Here is a 21,380-nt window from a genome sequence, read left to right as displayed (position 1 = left end):
AAAAAACAACAACAAAAACAACAACAAAACCAACAAAAACCAAAAACCCCAAACAAACAAACAAAACCCAACAAAACCAAAAAAACACCAAAAAACTAAACCCCTAAAACCTCTTGGCTTCAAGCGTTAGCAATTTTATTCAGGTTTTTTAAATTTTCTTTCTGGATGCAAAGCCTTCTACTTATATTTAGTGTATATATTCAGTTATTGGCCAGTGCCTGGAGCTCTCTTGAACTGGGAGTAGATGAATGCAGTAGTTATTCTATAGTTATTCCTCTCTTCCTTTCCTCCCTTAAAATGAGGTTAGAGATAAGATAGCACTCACTCTTTGCTGAAATAAAAATATAATCCAGGAAAACAAGCCTGGTTGAGTTAACTTAATTCTGTAATGGCCTGCTATCCATAGCATGTCATATGCCTTTGCCTGCCATAATCCTGCAGTTACTGCATGAATGGTGCTCTTAAGGCTCAGTCTCACTCTCTCATGAATGAATTTCTGTGTGCTTTTAGACATGTGAGAACCGTAAGTCGTGGGCCTCTCAGTGTAAAAACTGACAGGGTGTGTTTTTTTGTTTCTTGGGGTTTTTTAATTTATTTTCTGTTTCAACATATTGTTTATCCTTCCCACAATAAAGATTTTCCACTTAAGGTGCAAGCAGCATAATCTCTAACTGACTTTAAAACTGCAGGAACCACCAGTCGCAGGGGAAAAGCCTGATGTAAGAGGGAGCAGAAAGTCTGTGGCTGCATCACTGTTTTGCTATTCTCACTCCACCCTGATCTATACATCCATAGGGGATATAGGAGTTACCTGATTTAAAGCAAAATCTATAAGGCATGGAGCAGAGGGAGTTTTCAAGCAAGCATCTGAAGTAGATGCTTAGAACTGTGCAATTGCTTTCGCTCAGGGCAGAAGCAGTTCATATAATTAACTTGCCTAAGATGGACTATTGCATGTGCCTTTCTCTTTGGAATAACAGGTCAGAGAATGTTTATTTCTTTCCTATACACACTGTAAGCTTGCCTACATCCTGGCCCCGGTCCCAGCTATTACTCATTTCCCTACAGAGAAGGGGTATGTTATGCCTGAAAGATGATAGCCTGAATAAAGTTGGATCTCCTTGCTGGGGAACCTTGCACTGAATCTTGCAGCTGACTGTCCTTTATTAACCCAGCATTTGTCTTGAGAAGTCCTGGTGAGGTCATTAGTCTGGAAGGTCACTAAGCAGACTTTGAGGAGAATTGCTTTTCAGGCCAGGAAGGGAGACTGAATTGTACATTGACAAGTTGAACAGTGCAAGAAGAGGTTTGTATTAACCCTTACAGTATTGTTTGGTACAGTATTGTAAGAGTGAAATTTTTGATGCTGCCTGTGCTGATTTTTTTTCCCCCATCCAGCCTGGCCGATGGCAATTCAAGAGGGAAAACTTGAATTCTGGCCTTTGCTAAACAGCTACATATGTACTTAACTCTGGCAGCTGCCTCTGTGTGCACAGACATACTCACCTAGTCAGATGATTAAAGGAGGATGAGCGTTCTTCCATGTCCACTAGTGTAGCAAGTAAAGGACATCTTTACATAATTTGCCTGATACCATCACTCAAGGCTGTCCCTTTGACTTTCTGCTGACATGTAATGGGAAGGTTTAAAGCAAAAAGAAGGACAGTACAGACCACTTGTTTTCTCTGCACAAGCTAAGAGCAGTACAGAGGGAATTTTATTGTCTAAGTGTCAAAGGAAGCTGGAAGAAGTATCAACATGAAGGCCATGGGAAGTGCAGTAAAAACCTAAATCTAAATAAAAATTCTGTGTTGGCTACATAAGAACACAGAACTACACTGATTAATTACAAAAAGACACACATGATACTGTTTTTAAAGAAAGAAACTTTCAATTTCTTAGTTCTGAGCTGTACCAGTGATAAAGATGTAAATGGTTTTGGAGCACCCTATCAGTGCTGGAGTAGAATACTGCTGTGCATGGAAAGGGACCACTCTGGTCCCACTAGCACCATCTCAACCCTGACCTGGAGGGAAACTCTGCTCTGCAGAGATTATGGGGGATTCAGGAGCCTTCTGAGCCTAAACTGAGTTGCTCTGGAGCAGAAAGGGCCAGGGCACCACTGAAGGAGAGTGGTTGTGATACAAGTAAACACCTGCTCAGAAGACACACAAAAATATTAAATTCCCTAAGGAGTTCAGCTTGGCTGTAGAGGGGCCATCTCCACCTTTCTCTGGGAGAGCAAACATCAAGCCAGAATAGCACTTGCTTTGTTAAGTAAAGTTATAAATCCATAATGCAGGTCTAAATATTGTCAGGACAATACTGCAAGGCCACTGGGATGTGTGGTGTTATTTCAGCCAGACTTGCACACACAATACATCTGGGACACCCCCTGCCTATACCTATTGTTTGATCATCAGGACCACTTGAAAATACTTCACTCAGAAGAAGCAGGTAGCTAAAGCAACCACCTGAAGTGACTAGCCAGAGCCACTGGAGCAAGGTCAAGCCAGTCTAATCCAGACCCTTGCCCTTTGGCTAATAGGAGCTTTCTTCTGTTCATTATGGTTTCTTAAACTCTGAAATTTTAAGGACAATCATTTTCCAGTCTATACCACACCACACATGAGTCTGCCTTAGGGGGCAGGCACCTGATTAAGGCTTTCACCTGAAATACTTACAAGAAAATTCATCCTGTTAAGCAGATTTGAAAACAGCAATACAACTACTATGTGAACAGAAACTATGTTTCAACTACAGTTCTGGTTTCATTTATTCTGATAGATCAAAGGAAACTGTACTGACCCATTCCCTGGCCCACAGGTAAAATAGTAACTGGAAAAAAAAGCACTCCACTCCCACCTAAAACACTTGCTAACACACACCAATTTCCTAAAGACTCCTTTAGCTTCTACCAGTAAAACAAAAAGTTAGTGTGTCACAGACTGATGGACACCCAACCCTGCTCTTTAATATACAAAGTTTGTATTAGAATGATGCTGTAGCAGAAAGTTTTGCTCACTAATGAATCTGTCCATTAACAAATTTGCAGTTGGCCAGGTATCAAGGGACTTGTCTACATAAAAGTATAAAGAGGGGCTCTTATTTCAAGGTTTGCATTACGTTTAGAGTAGTTTTGCCAGTAATAGGTCAGCATTTGTTGAAGTCTTTCAAAGCTCACCTCAGCTTCACATACAATGCAGGCAGTGTCTATCCATTCCTAGTGTACAAACACAGTTCCTTTCCACAGAGTTCACAGGACTTGCACTGCAGAACAGATACCATGTGAGACCTACTGAACAGTGAAATTTAGATCACAGAGCTACATGAGCAACCCTATTAATATTTAACATTAAAAAATTAATAGGACTCCTTGAGATCCATCTTCCTTGTTCTGCAGGCACTAAAGGAGTATGACTTATATTATCATTTCTTCCGTGTAGCTCTAAAGCCTGCAGAAGTGAAAAAGACTCTCATCACCAGCCTTTTTTCCTTATGGTTAAACACAGACAAACCAGAAACCAGACCAAGTAAGGGGGAGGAAAGAAGTTGAAGTGCTAAACTTTGTCTTGCACTGTACCATCAGCTTTTTTACAGCATAAAGCTAGATTGCATTAATCCTCTCTGTCATGGAAGGATGTGGTTTTGTTTGTCAGGAAGAAAGCAAAGCTTTGTATTGACGTGATTAATCCTGTTATAAAGATGGGGAGAGCAAGAAGGGGAGAACTCTATGGTCCTTTTCCAGTTTCTTGTACCATCTACTGAAATGGAGATACAGAAACAGTAAGGAGCAGGAATTCTACACAGAGAAACACAGTAGAAGGCTTGAAATGGTAACCCTGTCTGCTCCTGTATCCATCTTGAGAAGTTAATCAACATTAGATACAAACAAAGAATTAAATACTTCCTAACATATATAATTGTGCAACTAGATCTTGAAAGAGGATGTTCTTGTCTAGCTGCAGCTGAGGATTAAGAGACCTTGAACTCTACCTGTCATTCATATCTTAAACATCCATTTCCTTTGCTTTTTCTAAGCTAATAGCTTTTTCTAAGCTATTGGCCTCAGTTACATCCTGCAGGAAAGCTCTTAATTACAAAGTCAAACAAAGCATTTTGTTTTAAGCCATTCTGCCTTGGTGATCTAACACTGCTGAACACCCCTGTTGTCCTGCTCTCAAGAAAGCATCATTAACTTGCAGCTGACCCCTCACTTGTCTCATCTGTTGCAGTCGTCCTCCCACCCCCACATTTCCCCTTTCCATCTAAAAAAGCTCAAGTCTCTCCAGTTATTCAATGTTCTCTGCATTAAGCTACTAATTACTCTCAAGAGCTCTCCAGTTACTCTGAATTAACTAACCAATTGACTAAACAAAGTCATGGTGAAGATGCATTCTAGGCACCTTTTATAATTTTCTTTAAATTCTGGATTTCATCCACTTTATTATAAAACCTGACAGTCAGTTTCCCCTTGCTGACTGCTGCTTGTATTTATCATATGATTCACAGTGGCATCTGAACTTTCAGTCTGCTGCATAGTAAACATTATGCAAAGGCAGTTTGTGGCTTCCAAGTGGCCCATATTATTTACAGGTAGCTGTGGTGCCTTTACAGCTAACATCATTGTTAGCATCCAAACACTAAATATGTTAATTTACAGCCACACAAAAATGACCAGAGGACACGTTCAAATGGCAGCTTGGGTCACTGCTGCTTCAGTTGTTGCATGTAGCTGGAATATAAGGGAGTGGACAGGTGTTGCACTGTACTGTGGAAACTGGCATCCTCTTCTGGATTAACCTTCTCTTGGCTCAGCAACAAGTTCTGCCACTTTCTTACAGGTTTTCCTCTTGGTTGTACAGCACAGCAGAAAAGTACAGACTACAAAGGGAGATTGGAAGGACTGACTGCAGTGGTATGGATACATCTTGCAAGTTACATCACAGTTAAGGATGTACAATTAGGAACCTGTAAGGTCTGAGTTAAATTGCTTGTGGGTGGTGCTTCGAGGATTAACTGCTTTAACTAGGCAGAAGAGCTGATTTGTTTGGGGTTAAGAACCCATTCTCTGCCACCAAAATAGCTCTACTTATTATGAGGATGTGGCACAGGAATACTGTAACAAAAAGAAAAACTAGTACAGCTAAGCTCCATCATGTTTCTAACAAAGAAAGAAAGGAAAGAATAAGCTCAGTTCTAACAAAATTAAATATGTGGTATTTCAGAAAGTGTAACTCCTTGTCAGTGCTGTGATAAAACAAGACTGTTTCTCTCCAGGATACTCCCACTCCCAAGCTCAGTTTATGCATCCCCCACATCCATGCATCCAAATCACTTTAAGACCATGCTGTTCTGACTTCTGGAAATCCCATTCTTCCCATGGCCTAGGCCTCAAACAGAGAGATCCTGACAATACTCCAGATTTCTGACAAGCATTACACTGCTGAATCAGTAGTACAACACTCCCCCAAAAGAAGCATAGGAAGTAAAGGCCACAAGTGGCAGAGAGGCCCAGCCCAGCCCTTTGGGAAAGGTTAGTATAAGTGGTGCTATTACATACTGCAGCTATCCAAAGAGCCAGAACACAAGCACAGCTCTGGCACTGGGGTGGGAAACTGCTTTCAGGAGGCTCCAAGGTGAGCTGTCAGGAAAGCAGCTGCAATTTCCTTGAGCAGAGCTTCTCACAAACATGTGTATGCAACTCTGGCACTAACACAATAGGGAGGAAGGAGCAAGAGCCTTGTGGAAAGGAAAAAATGCTTGTAAAACCTGTTCACATTATTACATCCTTCTTTAACTTTTTACTCTTAAAACTCGTACCTCAGTGACTGAAATGCCTGCCACAAGCTTTCTGAGTAGCAGCCACTAGAAGTTAGAGAGAAGGCTGATGAACAGATGATGTGAAGTTCAGGTTCTCCACCAGCCCCCATCTGCCCCATCTCCATTGCTGAACAATTGAGCTCTCTATGTCTGTTTTCATGTAGCAGTGGTATAGGCATATCCTGATCCACTCAGCCACCAAAGGGCCTACAGCAACAGTTCACCAGCATTCCACTGTCTACCCCCTCAGAGACAATGAAATACTTTGAAATAGGCAGGACTAAACATACAAAATGTGTTTTTTCTGGATGAGAAGACTTTGTATGGTCAATAAATCAGGCTGAGCAAATTCAGACCTACTCTTACAAGAGCAATGATAAACAAAGTGTTCATAATGACAAAACCTGGAGTTTTTGTACAAGATTCAGGGGCCATCCCATTCCAGCATCACTTCTCCCTCAGCCCTGCAGGCCTTGCAGGGGTTGAAAACTTCTGTGCACACAAGGAAGAAGTACTGTTGACAAGATGCTCCATCTACTTGCTGTCAAGGCAAAGATAGCAAGTCCACTGACCCCACTCACTTAATATTCTTCCTGAAGTGAACTCCCACTAATGTACACATTTTTTTCTTTTTTTCCTTTTTTTTTAAAAATACTTAAGTGAATTAAGATGGTCACCTCTCCCAGAAACAGGCAGGCAAATCCTCTGGGACCCATGGGATCCAGCTCTGGGACTGGCCCACTAGTAAGCACCTGGGAAAATCAGCACTCTCTTTTGCTCCCACTCCCCTGTTCCATTTGTCAGAATCACTGCAGGTGGATCCAGGTCCCAACTGTGACCAGCAAGAAGTCCGTGGAGCCAGGCACACAAGGCACAGCTCTCTTCATACCCGGATCTGGTAGCCATTGAGGTCTGGCATGGCTTTGGAATCGGCAGGCTTCTTCTCACCAGATGGCCTGTGAGCAAAGAAGGTAACAGCTCTTCAGAAACTGTTTTCTGTCAGGTGATGCTGCACATAGAGATGGCAGCACAGGAAAAGGTACACAGAGCTTCATACTGATCCTGCACTACTGAGGACAGGATTATTCTGCAGCCTCCAGTAATTCTCCCAATGATGTCAACAGAACAGAATGCAAGTTAGGAAGTAGGAGGTCCACTCTGGAACCCCAGGTTATTACCAGGAAACAATCTTGTGGCAGAATAATTTTTGGAATCTCTTTGAGGCACAGGTCTGTGAGACACTAGAGCTCAGACCCATGCATAAGGTTAAAAATCAGCTACCAACATCTAAAAAGTCAGATACCAACTGTCTGCTTGAGCTGCCTCCTCCTCCCTGCCAAAACAAGCAAGGAAAAAAACCCAGCTCTCCCCTCAAATCCCTAAGCAATGATAAACTCACAATGGTACTGACTATGGAAGAATGCTGCTGCAGGTCAGAGAAATACCCACTGTTCTAAAGAAACCCAGTAGGACATCAGAAGGATCCAAAACCGAACGGCAAGGTGGAGTCTGAGTAAAACAGATGTTCTAGATAGGTCTCCTGCCCAGCAGCCCCACTCACCGTCGGTCCCCACGGCTGTTTCGCCGATGGGGGCTGGCCTGACCTCTTTGTGGGGAGGAAACATCTTTCTTTCTGTCCTTGGTGGGAGACGGTGGTCCAGTTCCTTTCCCAATCTGCCAGAAAAATAAAATTAAGAGCTGCATGAGCAGAAAGCCAATGTGAGTAATAACAAAACCCACAAAAACTAACTAATTTATTATATGGGGAAAAAAAAGGCAAAAAGGCAAGGCAAAAGCCAGAAAAAATAAGTTACAGCGACAGCTATGGCTCCAAGGACTACATACAGTCCAACCTAATCACAACTGCAGCACTGCACAAGCATCCATTAGGGGACCAGCCTGTATAAAGTGGGTGGTATTCAGTAAGAAAGAGGCCCCAGCCTCCAATCACTTTCCACTCCAGACATCTAGAAGTAGAAAGTTTCCTGTCACTTCATTCCCCCAGTACACCAGCAGCCAGGCAAGGCAGTGGACGTAGCAGTGAGTTACTCCATCCTTGCTGCTTACCTTCAGCCTCATATCACGGGCATGTCTCTCAAGCTCTTTGCGAAAGTCTTCCCGTGTTAACTTGTCTAGATCCAGGATGGAGTGCTTCCACTCAATCTGCTCCACACTGTGTGGGTCATGGGACACGCAGTGGCCCAGCTTCACCTTTTTCAGAGTGTGCCAGCAGCGGCGATAGGCCTCCTCGAAGTCAAAGATGAGTTCGCTCAGTGTGCGGAAGACAGGTGCTTTGTACATCAGCTCCTCGCGGCGGCTGATGCCCAATGCCCCATAGCGGCCGCCAAAGTTCACCCCCAGCACGATGTGTCGGAAGTAGTTCCCTGAGAAGTGGGTTTTGAAGCTGATGGGGAAACGGTCCAGTGTGGTCATATTGTTGGTGAGGTAACTGACAGCAGCCATTATTCAGGAAATAACTGGTGGTAACAGTTTCCTGACAAGACACGTCCTACCTGCTCCAAACCCTTCCAGCCTGCTTAGCAGATTCCCCATTGATTCAGGCATCACATAGACAGGATTTGTTCTCCAGATCAAGAACCCAGCTCATTGCAAGCTGCCCTACTTTCATCTGGGTTATGGAGAAAACAGACTTGGCCTCTTCAAGGAGACAGTCAACAAAGAGAAGTTAATTTTGATGCAGTTCTGTGATGCAGAAGTTGCAATGCTAGCACCTTAAGTGTACTGTATTCCATAGCTCCCAAACTGTTAACACTGCATTCACTAGCTACTGTTTCATACACCTTCAGGATAAAAACTCACCAACCTCCACTTTTGAACCATTCTCTCACCATCTCTGCCCCTCCAGGTGCATGAAGAACCTACAGCCCAAGTACCACAAACTAAATCTGGAAGATAGCTAGGAAAGATGTGTACTTAAAGATAACACACATCTAGAAAGAATAAAGGTATTGCCTAAGCTAGTAAGTGACATACACCATAATTAGAAGTTGAGGAGGATCCATAAGTTATTTTAATGCAGAACACATACAGGCAGTAAGGGAGCGATGTTATCCACAAAGGATTTCCTGACCTAACTCTAGCTAGTGTTTTTGCTCCTCTTTAGATGCTCTTTTGTCTTTTATAATCTTATATGGCTTACCAGAGCAGCACCACCCTTCTTAGTGAAGGAGGACCAACTCCAAAGTTGTTCTGATACTTTAGAGAATTGCTTGGATTTGGATTTCATTGGTGGTCTTTTGCGGGAGAACTGGGGAGGAAAAAAAAAGGAATGTAGGGCTTGGTGACAATATTATCACCACCCTCAAAGCATCACAAGCAAGAGAGCAGAGGCAAAAACACAAGGGTGGGCTGACATGCACAACTCCAAGAGGAAAGGATACATTCCCAGGATCACAGCTTCCAGGCATTTTATTGGCAGGGCCTCTTTGGTCATTTCTTTGGCCAGGTCCATCAGCCTGCAGAGTGGGACAAGGGAAAGATGAGGACAGTTAGAGGGCTTGTGCTATGCACTGTGGCCAGTTCAGCCCTTTTGTACTATAGGTAGGCATCCAGGAGAGAGGGTGGTCCACAGAGGATAGGGAACAGAACAAAGTATCTTCTTTAAGAAGATACAAAATCCAAACCAGGTCTCTGTCACATGCTGTTGTTACTTCCAAGGAATTCACTTCAGTGAGTTGCAGCAAAACTACTTACTGGCCAACCTGGGTTCTCAGGGAGACCACAGCACCAATGCCTCCACAAGTAAAACCCTCAAAATGTTTGCCACACGAGGCTCAAGGACAATAAGGCCTTCTTCTCTGGCATTAACCCTAGTCTTTATTCAGTGAGTACCATGGAGGAGATATTGGACTGATTACAAAACTAGGCCTTTAGACCCACATAAATCTATAGACTAGACCAATAATAAGAAGTCAGTCTTGGGAGATTCTCCATATACTCTTCAAGAGCGTCAATGAACATCAGGTGCTTATTGCCAGGAACTTCTGGGGCACAGCAGTTCCCGAAATCTGCAACGAGGAGAATACCCTTTCTCATTGCAAGTATGAGTCACCAAAAGCTTAGTGAGCCTAGATTCTGCAAAAGCAGTCACAGGAGCTATGAAATCAGTCCTGTAAAGATACTTGGCTTTAACAAAGCTTTTGTAGAGCAGGACCTAATTTCAGAATTCCTCAGAAGTTCATATAGTTACATTCCAATTAGAAGCACACAGAATATGCACATTTTTGCAATACATTATCTTTGGTCTACTGGATTTACTGATCCATGACAAAAAAACTCTCTTTCTTGAGAAAGACCAGACACAGCTATGCCCCAGACAAAAAAGTTACCCTAAGCAGGATGCAGCTCCAGTAATGAAAGCCCTAAGTGCCACTAGACCTTGGGCAGGGGATGGAGAAAAAACAGTGTGTATAACAGGGCTCCAACAACAAAGAAAGGATTAAATGCTGTAGAGGCTGCCAGCACTTACCCAGTCAGAGGTCTGCTCTTCTTAATCTCAAAGAATTGTGTCCCAGTGTGATTGTACCTGGAAGCAAGAAGTTAAGGGCTTGGCAGCTTGGAAAGTAGAGTTTGAAGAAAACTTGTCTGAAAGATGTTTATGTTATTTACTATTCTTACAGCAAAGTCATGATCCCACAAATGTGGCAGCAACACAAGAAAATCCCTACCTCCCTTTCCTGCATTTCTCTCACTTACACATCCTCCTTATTTCCACTGTATTTCCTTGTCAATTCTTCTCTTCCTCATATCCACACACGGGTTTCCACTCCAATTCCCAAAGGTTTATGCTGACAGCACATGCTCTGCTCTGCTTTCCAGTTACCAGGGCAGAACAGTTTGATAAATCTCTTCCTGCTCCAATCTGTACATAGTACATGGAGCAATGAAACATTCATGGTACCTTATTCTAAGATTGACTGGGATCCAATCCAGAGCACAACCACCCTGGATGGGTGAGAGATGCCAAAAGGTCAGCCTTCTTACCTTGAATTAGGGCTGAAGCCAGAGATAGATCTGTATCTCATCAGTGAGATTAGACTGTGTTTCCATGGCATATACCTGCTCTCCAGCACAACAGGAATGGAGAAATCTCATTCTCAGAACACAGCCACACAGGCAGCTCTGCCATATAAAGGGGCAGCATACCACAGATGCACAAAAGCAGGGTGGCTGAGTGTTGTTTAGACAGAGAAGAGTGATTGAGTAGGATGACCTGAGAAGGTTTGTCCATCACCACAACTCACCCACACCTTAACAATGAGGTGATGCAGTTTGCAGTACATCTGACACTTGGCTGTCAGGATGTCAGATACATGTTTTTTAATGAAATACCACTGTAAAGCCACTGACCTAGAAGAGTGGGTAGCAGGGAAAGGCCTTTAACAACATGCTCATTTGTTACATGCAGTGAACAGAACCAGAAGGTAACTTGGGCAAAAAAAGAAAAGAAATGGAGCAGCAAAACAAAATATTATCCCAAGTCCAGCTTCCTGTTTTCAGGGAACAAGTTTCAGTTCTCCTCCAGCTACAACAGGAGGAGCTTTTCTGTTTGTCACAGGGAAAGAAAGTCTCCTTGCTCTTTCTTCCTGGGTTATCACACCAGTGAGTAAGGCAACAGCAAAGGATACTGAAGCTCCCTGATGTAGCGCTGCACAGCTTCCAGGCGCTCAGGGATGGGGGTGGACGGCTGGAACACAGGCACACTTGGTATGGGAATCTGAAATGAGGAGCAGAACATAAATCACTTCTTCCAAACCTCTCCAGCTTCTTGCTGAACTCAGTGGCACATAGCTATAGGGGGCATGTTCCTCTGAAACCGGACCTTTTTGCTGCCCAAAGTGACCACACCAGAAACATTCCTCTATTTCCACAATGGAAATTGGGAAGGGATTCAGAATGAGGCATCACCACAGAGCTGCAAGAGAAACTATGTGAAAAGGTCTTGTATTTATGCAATGTTGCATTGGACAAAATAGATAGAATTAACTGACAAGGCAAGATACAAGACAGGAAAGCAATCATCTGAGGGAGGGTGGCCTCATTTGAGTATTGAAACTGAAAGGCGCAAAACAAAAATAAAAGAGGCAAAAACAGACAATGAGTTTTCCACTATCACCAGAGGGTGGAACAGTCCTGCAAGCAAGGGTAGAAAGGTCCTTCACTGCTTCCTGGCATTTCAGATGAGTTGGCACTGACTAGGACACAAGCTTGACAGCATGACTCCCTGCCCTGCAGTGTCTGGTGTTTTGAATTACACGGTCAGAGAATGACTTCTGGATGTTCACCTTTCAGAGTGCTGTCCCATTCTGAGGCCTCAGCCTTATGGGTACTTCTGGATGTTCACCTTTCAGGGTGCTGTCCCATTCCGAGGCCTCAGCCTTAGGGGTCCAGTCAGATTTTCCTCACCATTTTCACCATTTGCTCTGCAGGGGATAACTGTAGTCTTGTCAGAAAATGTGTCTAAGGAAAGAGAAGGGACTTGTCCACAGGACAAATAAAAAAAAAGACACAAGTTTGGGATGACTGATAGGCTTGGAGAAACAGCCCAATATTTTCTCTCTGAAAGATAGCTTATGCACCTTGCATATCAGACTGCATCTTTTCTCAGTTTGGCTTTTAGCATTTCAGTTCCTCCTCAGACTTCCCCCAGAGCTGGCCTATCCACAGCTATGAAAGAGTGAGTCAGAACTAGTTCTTCGTTTGAGCCTTCCACTCTGCTGTGCACAACTGCCTCTGCTGGACATGGTTTCATTGCCAGTGGTACTGCTTAGTGCACCCTTCACATGTATTTCTTTGGCCACTCATTTCCATACACCTCCTTCTTCTCTCCTGTGTTGGTACAAGTGACTGGTGAACCAGGTCAGGCACCTGGAGCAGCTGAAAGCTGAGCCAGCAAGCATGGGTAGTTTTCAGCCAGATCAGTTCCCTTTCCTGGCTGGCCACATGGCTGCACTTTGCTTGTGCTCCCCCATGGTACAAGGACCAGAGATCTCTCAACCTTGAGGTGCTGCCTCTCACATCATGCAGAGGCACCAGCTGCCTCACTCACAGGGGCAGCACAGGCATGGTGGGAGCAGATGTGAAACTGGGTTTGTTCAACTGCAGCAGGAGCAGGGAAGGCTCCAGAGAGTGGCACAGGAATGGAGCCATCTCTGGTAGTGCATGAGCTGAGTCAGTTTGGATGCTGTGAGCTGACACACTGAGTCATAGGAAATAATTTCCAGGCAGAAACAACGAAAGAGGTAACAATCAGGGCAGGCTGACTATTTAATTTTGGTTTTTTTCTTCAGCATTTAATGCTTTTCAGTGGAGACAGACATTAAGTGCATGTTGACAGCAGAGACTAATGATTGTGGGTAGTTCCTCCTCCCTTCACTAGTACAGACCCCCCGATCTCTTTTTCCTCAAAGGACTGTGCAACACCGAGACAGCATAACGGCAATCAGTTCAGCAGGGGACTAGTTAATGTGGAAGAACCTCCTGCACCTCAAGTAATTAAACTGATGAAAGTACACTGTGCTCTCTCTCAGATCTGGGCCTGCAGCCCAGACTGGGCTACAGTTTCTTTTTGCATCAGGTCTATAGCATTTTAATAGGACAATAGAAGCAGAAGTAGAGGAATAAGTTCTCCATCCCTCAATTCCACACTGTCAGGAAAAGAGATCCTTATACTTTTTTCTTCCCCGACATCATCCAGGGCATATCTCCAAAGAGCTATAAATACTAGTTAGTTTTCACAGTCCTTCAGAAAGCAGAGAAGAATTTATTTATAACAGAAAAGACAGGCAATCGGTTCTATTTTGACTTCCCTTTAGCTATTATGAAAGCTGAAGAGAGCCCAGATTTCCCAAAGTATATAACCTCTGCCAGGCTTAGCAGACCAAATGAACACACCCTTGATCCCTCATCACTTGTGTGGAGTAGCTGCATCACCCCACTCCTAGATTCATGCACCCTGGCAGGCTGTCTATATGCATGGGACTGGGACTCTGCTTTTGGAAAGAGGATCTTAAGAACAACCAAGATTTCCATATACAAGTGTGTCATGCTGTATGTGAGGAAAAGGAGATGGGAGCAGGGCACAGGCAAAGCTCCACCCTTATTGGTATCACAGAGGAGCTCTTCTGGCCAGCCTAGTTTAGCAACGGTTTCTTTTATGGTACTCATGTGTATCCAAGCTCCTCCCTACTCTTCCTTCTGCTAATAACACAGGAGCAGTATCAGCCTTGGTTGAGAGCCTGACTGAAAAAAACTGATTATTTTTTCTGGCTCTCTTGTTCTGAATCCATTAGATGCAACTCCTCCTGTCTTTGCCCTTATAACCATCTCATTTAAAATCCACGATTTCTTTATGAGCCAAGCACACATCACTTTGTACTTCCAGCCTGGACCCATTTGATGGTTCCAGCAGCTTGAAGCAAGGCAATACCCCACCCTGTTGCTGGAAAGAACACAACCTACAAGAGAGTGGCATTCACCCCAAGTCTGCTGGAAGGAAATAGAGACTAGAGGAGCTCTCTGAGCTCCCAGACTCCAGTGAGAGACACAGCCCCTGAAGCTGATCTGTAAACATGTGTCTAATCACAGCCTCCTCCAGTCATCATTTTATAATATTTTAGTTTATTGACAGCTTTTTTGAGAGCTATTTCCCCCAGCCCCCAATGCTGGGTACGATCCATGGCCAAAATTTTGGAGTAGGTAGGTGACTGTCCCATTCCCAACACCTGAAAAGCACTATTCACCCTCCAGCACATGGAGTGAACCTGGCTTTCAAAGGAGCTAGCCTTGCAGAGTACACTTACTGCCCTGATTCTCATCTTTTTGCACCAGCCTTCCAAAGAAACTTGATGGCACAGAGACAAGTAGTGATAAGCACCCCACAAAGAAAAAAATACATCCCTACAGGGAGAAGGAGCTAAGGAAACAGAGCTCATCCAGCCTTGTGGTTTCCTGTATCCTCCCAGCTATATGCCAAGTGAGCTTGGGAATGGCATCTCAGATGGCAGAGTGCTGAATACAGAGCAGAGTTTACAGATCTATTTCCCAGGGGTGCTAGCAGATGCAAAAAACCCCTCAACAACCCAAAACCCAACAACCCTCAAAACAAAACAGCCCAATTTTGCCTCCCTACTACAAGACCTCAGACCACTGGTGTCCCCTAACTGTAACCCTCTTGGATGAAAACTCTAAAGTGAGAATAAGGGAACTTCTTCACAGAAGACCAAAACAAGGGACTGAACACTGTGTTTCCCCGCCCATCATTCACTGGAGTCTTGTTTGTCACCTTCTTTCTTCCATTTCCCTCACCTTTTTTGACCAAATCAAACCTTATGGTTAGGAAATTAGGTAGTGTGTGTTCTGACCTGAAACGCTTTCAGCCTTCACCTAGGCTCAGGATACAGTCACAGGAAAGGAAGGAAATCTGAAAAGGAAGGAAAAGTCTAATGGAGTTAGAATAGGGCCTGTAATCAGGACTCAGGATTTGTTCCAGCTGCTGCCACTGATGCCTCTGACTCTTTACTGCACAAAGGATGTTGCATCACATGCTTCTCCAGAATTCCTCAAGGAAAGCAGTATGGATTGTCTCTATAGTATATAATAGCATGCTCTTCCATACTTCAAATTACCTTCCCAAGGAGGTAAGTCCTCACTAAAGAAGCCTGAGATGAAAAAGCGTTACCTTTTTGTATCTGAATTTCCCTATTAGAGTGATGGGAATACTCTTATAACCTGCCAATGGAGTGACACACCAAATGTTTGCAGTGTCTTTTGTTCACAGTATGCCAATAAAAGGGAGAGATTTTTCTCCAGCTGAGATGCAATACAGATAGCACCAATCACAAGAATTCACACTGAAATGTTTCAGTATGGTACAAGGCTCAGTGAAATGGTCAGTGGTTCCTCTTTTCATAGAGTTCTCTGCAACAAGGCCAGGAACATGCTTGGAAATCACACCTGACCCTACACCAGCAATAAGCTCTGCTAACTCCTCTTAAAACGCTTGGCATCAAAAGTCTTTTCTGACAGACACAGTTCTGTTCCAGAATGCCTTTTGGTGTGGGAAACTGTACCCAAACCAAATTTCTTCAGGTGCAAAGTCTCGCCTCCGTCTGTCTCAATCCCCCACCTCAAGTATTTGGACTCTTCTAAATTTAACTCTCCTCATCTCTTCATCATTTATCCAGTCTTTCTCTTTAGCCACTGCCCATTCCCCTCCTTCGCCCTCCAGGCTGTTCACACATTAGCTACCTGAAGTCCGTTTTCCAGCAAGGCCGCAGAAGAAGAGGGTGCTGCTGGTGCACCAGACAGGGCAGAGCCCCGCAGATACCCTCTCGCACTCCAACAAGTTAAAATGTGGCTTTGCTTCCAGCAAGAGCAGTCCCGGGGCCCCTTTTTCCCAGGGATCGCTCCCGAGCCGGGGAGACCGGCCTCCTAAAGGGACAGGCGGGCGCCTCCTCCCAGCGGGATGCCGCCGTTTCCCCCTTCCCTTCGTTCGCCCGGCGGGGGACGGTCCGCTCCGGGCGCTTCCGCTGGGACCCCGCGCCGCACCAGCCCCGGGGTGGGGTGGGGGGGGGTCTCACCTTGGGCAGGTCGGCGGCGCCCCGGATCCTCTGCGCCACCCGCTCCCCCTCGGGGTGGATCCTGCCCACATGCCGCCACATCCGCTCCCAGGTGGGCTCATCCACGGGCAGCCCGCCGCGGTTGACGAAGAAGGGGACGCCGCCGTCGCGAAGATCCTCCTCGCCCTCCTCCTCCTGCTGCTCCTCTTCCCGCGGTGCCACCGCCTCGCCGGACGGGGGCTGCCTGGCCGCCGCGGCCCCGTCGCCCCCCGGCATCGGCATCGCCGCGCCCGCACTCAGCGCCTGCCGCCCGCAGCCGGGCCGCCGGGGGCCGCGCCCCGCATGGCCGGCGCTCCGGGCACGGGGCGTCACCGCCCCCGCCTCGCCCCCGGAGATATCAGAGCAGAGGGTTCGCCGCGAGAAGGGGAGAAAAAGCCAGGCGGGGCGGTGCCGGGTACCGCATCAGGCCGCCGCCGCGGGGGAGGCGCCGGCGGCCCGAGCGCCCGCGGCAGTGACGGCGGGCACCGCGCGGGGCGGGCCTGCCGCCGGGGCGCCCCCGCCGCGCCGCCTCCCGGGCGCTCCGCGGGGCGGGCGGGCACGGCCACCTCCCGAGCGGGGGCTGCATGCGGGGAACAAAGCCCCGCGCGGGGCGGGGCGGGGCTGGGCCGGGCCGGGCGGGGCCGAGCGCCGCTCCCCTCCGCCCTGCTCCGCCCTGGGCCAGCTCCCAGCGTGCGCCCACCGCCGTAACGGAGCCGGGCTGCCGCTGGCGGGGCGCGGCTGGGTGAGCGGCAGTGTCGCTGCCCGCGGGCGATAAGGCAGATAAGGGCGATAAGGGAGGCGGCTGCGGCAGGGCGATAAGGGGGCGGGGCGGAGGGAGGGAGTGGGCCCGGAGGGGCTGGGGCGGGGCCGTGTAGCGGCTGCTGAGGGGTCGCCCTGAGGGGCAGCGGCGGCCATGCCGGGGCCTGCGCTCGGGCTGCGGGGGCGTGAGGGACGGGCGGGGCCGGGCTGGGCGGCCCCACAGGCCATAAAACACTGCTGGGAACCAGGGGCAGGTGTCTGTGTTGACGTAGCTTTGAGGAATGGAAGAGCTGGGATGAGCTTTCCCGGTAGGAAGCAGTGTGGGGTGGAGAGCGTATTCGGATCCTCCTGTAGCACAAAACGATGGTGAAGGATGGGCTCTTGTGGAACCGCGCCGCTTATCTAGGAGTGTGCTACACATAGCCAGTCCCCTTCAAGGGAGGGGCCCACCAGGGCTCTTCTGCCTGGGAAGAGGCAAAATACAGCGTAGCTAAGGTCTGGAGATGGACCGCAAGTGGAAGACCGAGTGTTTTGCTCTGCTTCGTCATCTGGTTTTGTTTCAGCTCTCTTGTACTGCTGAGAAGTGTGATGTCTCATGGGAGGTTCTCCACATGCTGCAGGAGATTTTTGAGTGTATTCTCCAATGTGTACCTGCTGTAATGGTTGTGTCCTCATCTATAAGAGCTAGGCTACGTCTCTAACTCTGGCTGTGTTTTCTCACCACCCTGTGGTATTAACCCATGTTGAAAGCTCTAACATAAAGGCATTCTGTAATTTAAGCACCAAGTACAAGAAATGTGTACAAATTACCAGGTCAGCTGCTGAGGAACCCTCTGAAGGGCATCTCAAAATACTTGCATTTAGCACTCCAAACAAAAGGCTGTGGTTCAGCATCAGTGTGGGGAAATACATGCCGGTTGCCATGGAATTTGATGTGCCCTGAGAACAGGCTATAGCATTTACAGAGCTGGGTAGAGGATTTCAGAGAGAAATTCTACTTCTGTGGTGCTCTTTAGGCTGTTGCTCACATGAGATCATTTCTGAAGGCACAATACTTGAACACAGTTTTTTGTTGAACTCAACATTGCCCAAAATGCTGAAAGGTTGTTTTTTTTTTTTTTTAAGGAAAATTAGGCTAAATGTGTATCCCTGTTTCTGCCTTCCAAACAAATCACCAGCACCACTTCATAGAGCCTACATTAACTTCTGTAATACTTAAACATATAAGTCACTGAATAAGTATCTCTTTTGAATGGGGACCTTAAGCACTGCAGATTTATCACCTCTGTGAAGTTTTTATTGTTTTTATTGCCTTTGCCTTTTACTTGTGAGCAGTTGATGGTTGGTGGAAATTGACTCCTTATATCTAAAGAGGCAGCAAAGCCTGTGACAGGAATCACTCTACAGCCCCTGAATGGACACATTTTGCAAGAACAGTTCATAACCTCCTATGTCCTCAGTCCTTCTAGAGACACGGGATTGGGAGTGTGCCAGTCATGCAATGGCAGAGGCCCATTGGGGGACTGCATTTTGCATAATCTGCATTTTGCTTGAGGGGCAGGTGTATTTCCAGTAACAGCACAGAGGAAAGGAAGGGAGCAAGGAGTTTAAATGCTTCTTTTAGAGCTGTATTGCCTCCCCTGGCTGAAATTAGGCACAGCTGTCCATAGAGGCAAGGATGCTTGTTTTGATTCGGAGCACCAGCACTAATTCAGGGCTGGTACTTCATATGGCCTTCTGTACTTCAGCTTTTCTACCTGTTAGAGGGAAATGCTAATAACCCTGACTTGCAGCCAAAGATTTGGTAAAGATTAGTTGGCATTTTTCGTACATTAACAACTATTCTTCCTTAAAAGTAAAAATAGTTGTAGTAGAAGTGAAATACTTGTATGTTTCATGTCTTAAAATAGATTCTCAAATCTCAGCTGGGGGAAATGTAGTTGATAAGTATCAGCAGACCTCAAAATAAGCTTATCAAGGGATTTTTGTTTGTATTGGATAATTATTAGGCAGCATCCCTCCATTCTGACCATCACTCAAATAATTGGTCTATATACAGTAGGAGATCCATATTTTCAGGTACTACCATGGCACTAAGCTTTGCCTAGCTGAAAAAGGATAGAGCAGAGCCATGCCAAGAGAGCCAGTCACTGCAGTGGGAACTGGTCACAACTGAGGTGACAGCAGAGGACAGAGATTTCACTTCCCCTTCTGCACAGCTTGTGCTTCTGTGCCGTGAGGGGCTGCTGCCTGTCGGGTGTGTAATGTGCATTAAACACTGCCTTGCATTTCTGGCAGCACACTGGCTAGGCTGATGAGGGACCAGAAGGCATGCAATTTCTGTCTAATAACAACATAAATTGTTCATTTATCTGTGCTCTGTAGAGGAAGACTGTGCAAATGTTCTGAGAATGGTTAAAATGGTTGAAACTTTGTTAAGACAGAGTTAAGTTTTAGTGTCAGTGAAAAAATAAAAAACATTGATAAGGGATTGAAATAAAGGCAGAAATTATTGGACTATATAAGGTTTTTTTAAAGATATAAAATATTTGATTAAAGTGTGCAAGTGGAATACAGACCATTTGAGAAATAAATTCTTTCCTCTGTTCTTCTCTGAGGTGGGAATTTTGCCTCTATTAGAGAGGATCTGAAATTGGTTTCTGGGAACACGGACTATATAAGTAGTGAATTATAGTGTTCCCTTTGTTTTATAATGTCTTCTAGATTTCATTAATATTGAATTCTTTTTACTTCTGAAAATCATTTGTTCTTATGGTGTAATGTTGGTTTTGGATTTTGTTTTTTTTTTTTTTGGTCTTCAAATACAGTGCCTTAGTGATCTTGCATAAGACCAATTAAAACACTTAGCAGAGATTTCTTCTTAATGGCAGTTTTAGGCCACTGTTTAGTTACATTTTCTTAGTGTGAACTGGAACATCACAATGACCTTAAGGTTTTTTCCAAAGTACATTATTCAAGGTAACACTGAATGTTGCTTAGAGCATGAGTAGGGATTGTGCTGTCTTTATCCAGCTTGGACTAACTTTTTGTGACTTAAGGTTCTCTGTGGCACTAACTTCCTTTCTTCTGTAACTATTTTGGACTGGATTCCCTTTTCTGTATTCCTGAAAGAGCTTTATGAAAAACCTCATGTGACAAAGCAGAGTATTTCTGAATTTATTTCCCAGAGTACTTAGCTCTGAGACTATTCCCCTTCCTTCCCCTTCCTTCCCCTTCCTTCCCCTTCCTTCCCTTCCCCTTCCTTCCCCCTTTTTTAACTTTTCAGTTGAAGATAGAGGTTTGAAACTCATTGTCTTAATGGTGTTTATTGGTCTGTTTTCTTCCCCTGTGTTGAGTTTGAGTTTTCTCCAACTCACAGTACTCCCTTTAGCCTATTCACACAAATGTCTTTACGAGCAGTGAAATTCTCTGCTGTGCAGAAACCCCTGCTGAGATCACTGTGCTGCTGAGCCGTTTGCATGTGCTGCAGTAGACCTTTGCCCTGAGCAGGAATTCTACCTTTGCCCCTAAATTTCTTCTTGGCTCTAATCAGGACTACCTATGCAGATAACAGCAAAGCTTTTGTTATTTTATTTCAGCACATGTAATATTTAGTCTGTGTGGGAGATCAACTGGTATAGCAGTGCCAGAATAGCCCTGTTTTGTTGGCAGCTAGGAATGAGTTCAACAGAGACTGATATAGTGACTCCACACATTTTTCTCTTCAGGTGCAGGCATTCTGATTTCTTTTCATGTGTAGATCATACCTAAGAGAGAGGAGACTTAGATCCAATCAAGCTTTAAAATGCCAGCAAATATTTATGAGACTTCCGTATTTGTCATAGAATCCTAGAATGGTGTGGGTTGGAAGGGACCATAAAGATCATTTAGTTCAACTCCCGTGCCATGGACAGGGACACCTTCCACTAGATCAGGTTGTTCAGAGACCCATCCAGCCTGGTCTTGAACACGGATGGGGCATCCATGACTTCTCTGGGCAATCTGTTTCAGTGCCTCACCACTCTAACAGTAAGTAAGTTTTTCCCTAATATCTGATCTAAACCTACCCCCAATCAGTTTGAAACCATTCCCCTTATCCTGTCACTACATGCATTTGTAAAAAAGTCTTCTCCAGAACTCTTGTAGCCACCCCAGCTTTGAGTACTGAAAGTGCATCTA

At 45.5% G+C, this 21,380-nt stretch overlaps 1 protein-coding gene across 1 annotated transcript; it reads right to left on the bottom strand.

Moving 5' to 3' along the window:
* Nucleotides 1–1,676: 1,676 nt before the first annotated feature.
* On the bottom strand, nt 1,677–17,003 carry VASH1 (vasohibin 1). The gene is made up of 7 exons (XM_030948646.1): nt 16,425–17,003; nt 11,472–11,560; nt 10,313–10,369; nt 9,225–9,299; nt 7,891–8,272; nt 7,385–7,497; nt 1,677–6,779 (listed from the first exon to the last, which is right to left on the bottom strand). Exons 1-7 carry the CDS (start codon nt 16,683–16,685, stop codon nt 6,707–6,709), a joined length of 1,050 nt encoding a protein of 349 aa, XP_030804506.1. The 5' UTR covers nt 16,686–17,003; the 3' UTR covers nt 1,677–6,706.
* Between the last annotated feature and the right edge of the window lie 4,377 nt (nt 17,004–21,380).

Source organism: Camarhynchus parvulus, chromosome 5 (genome assembly GCF_901933205.1).
Source record: "Camarhynchus parvulus chromosome 5, STF_HiC, whole genome shotgun sequence".
Lineage (NCBI taxonomy): Eukaryota > Metazoa > Chordata > Aves > Passeriformes > Thraupidae > Camarhynchus > Camarhynchus parvulus.
The sequence above is the reverse complement of the archived record's forward strand: the minus strand, read 5'-3'. Positions and strand labels throughout refer to the sequence as shown.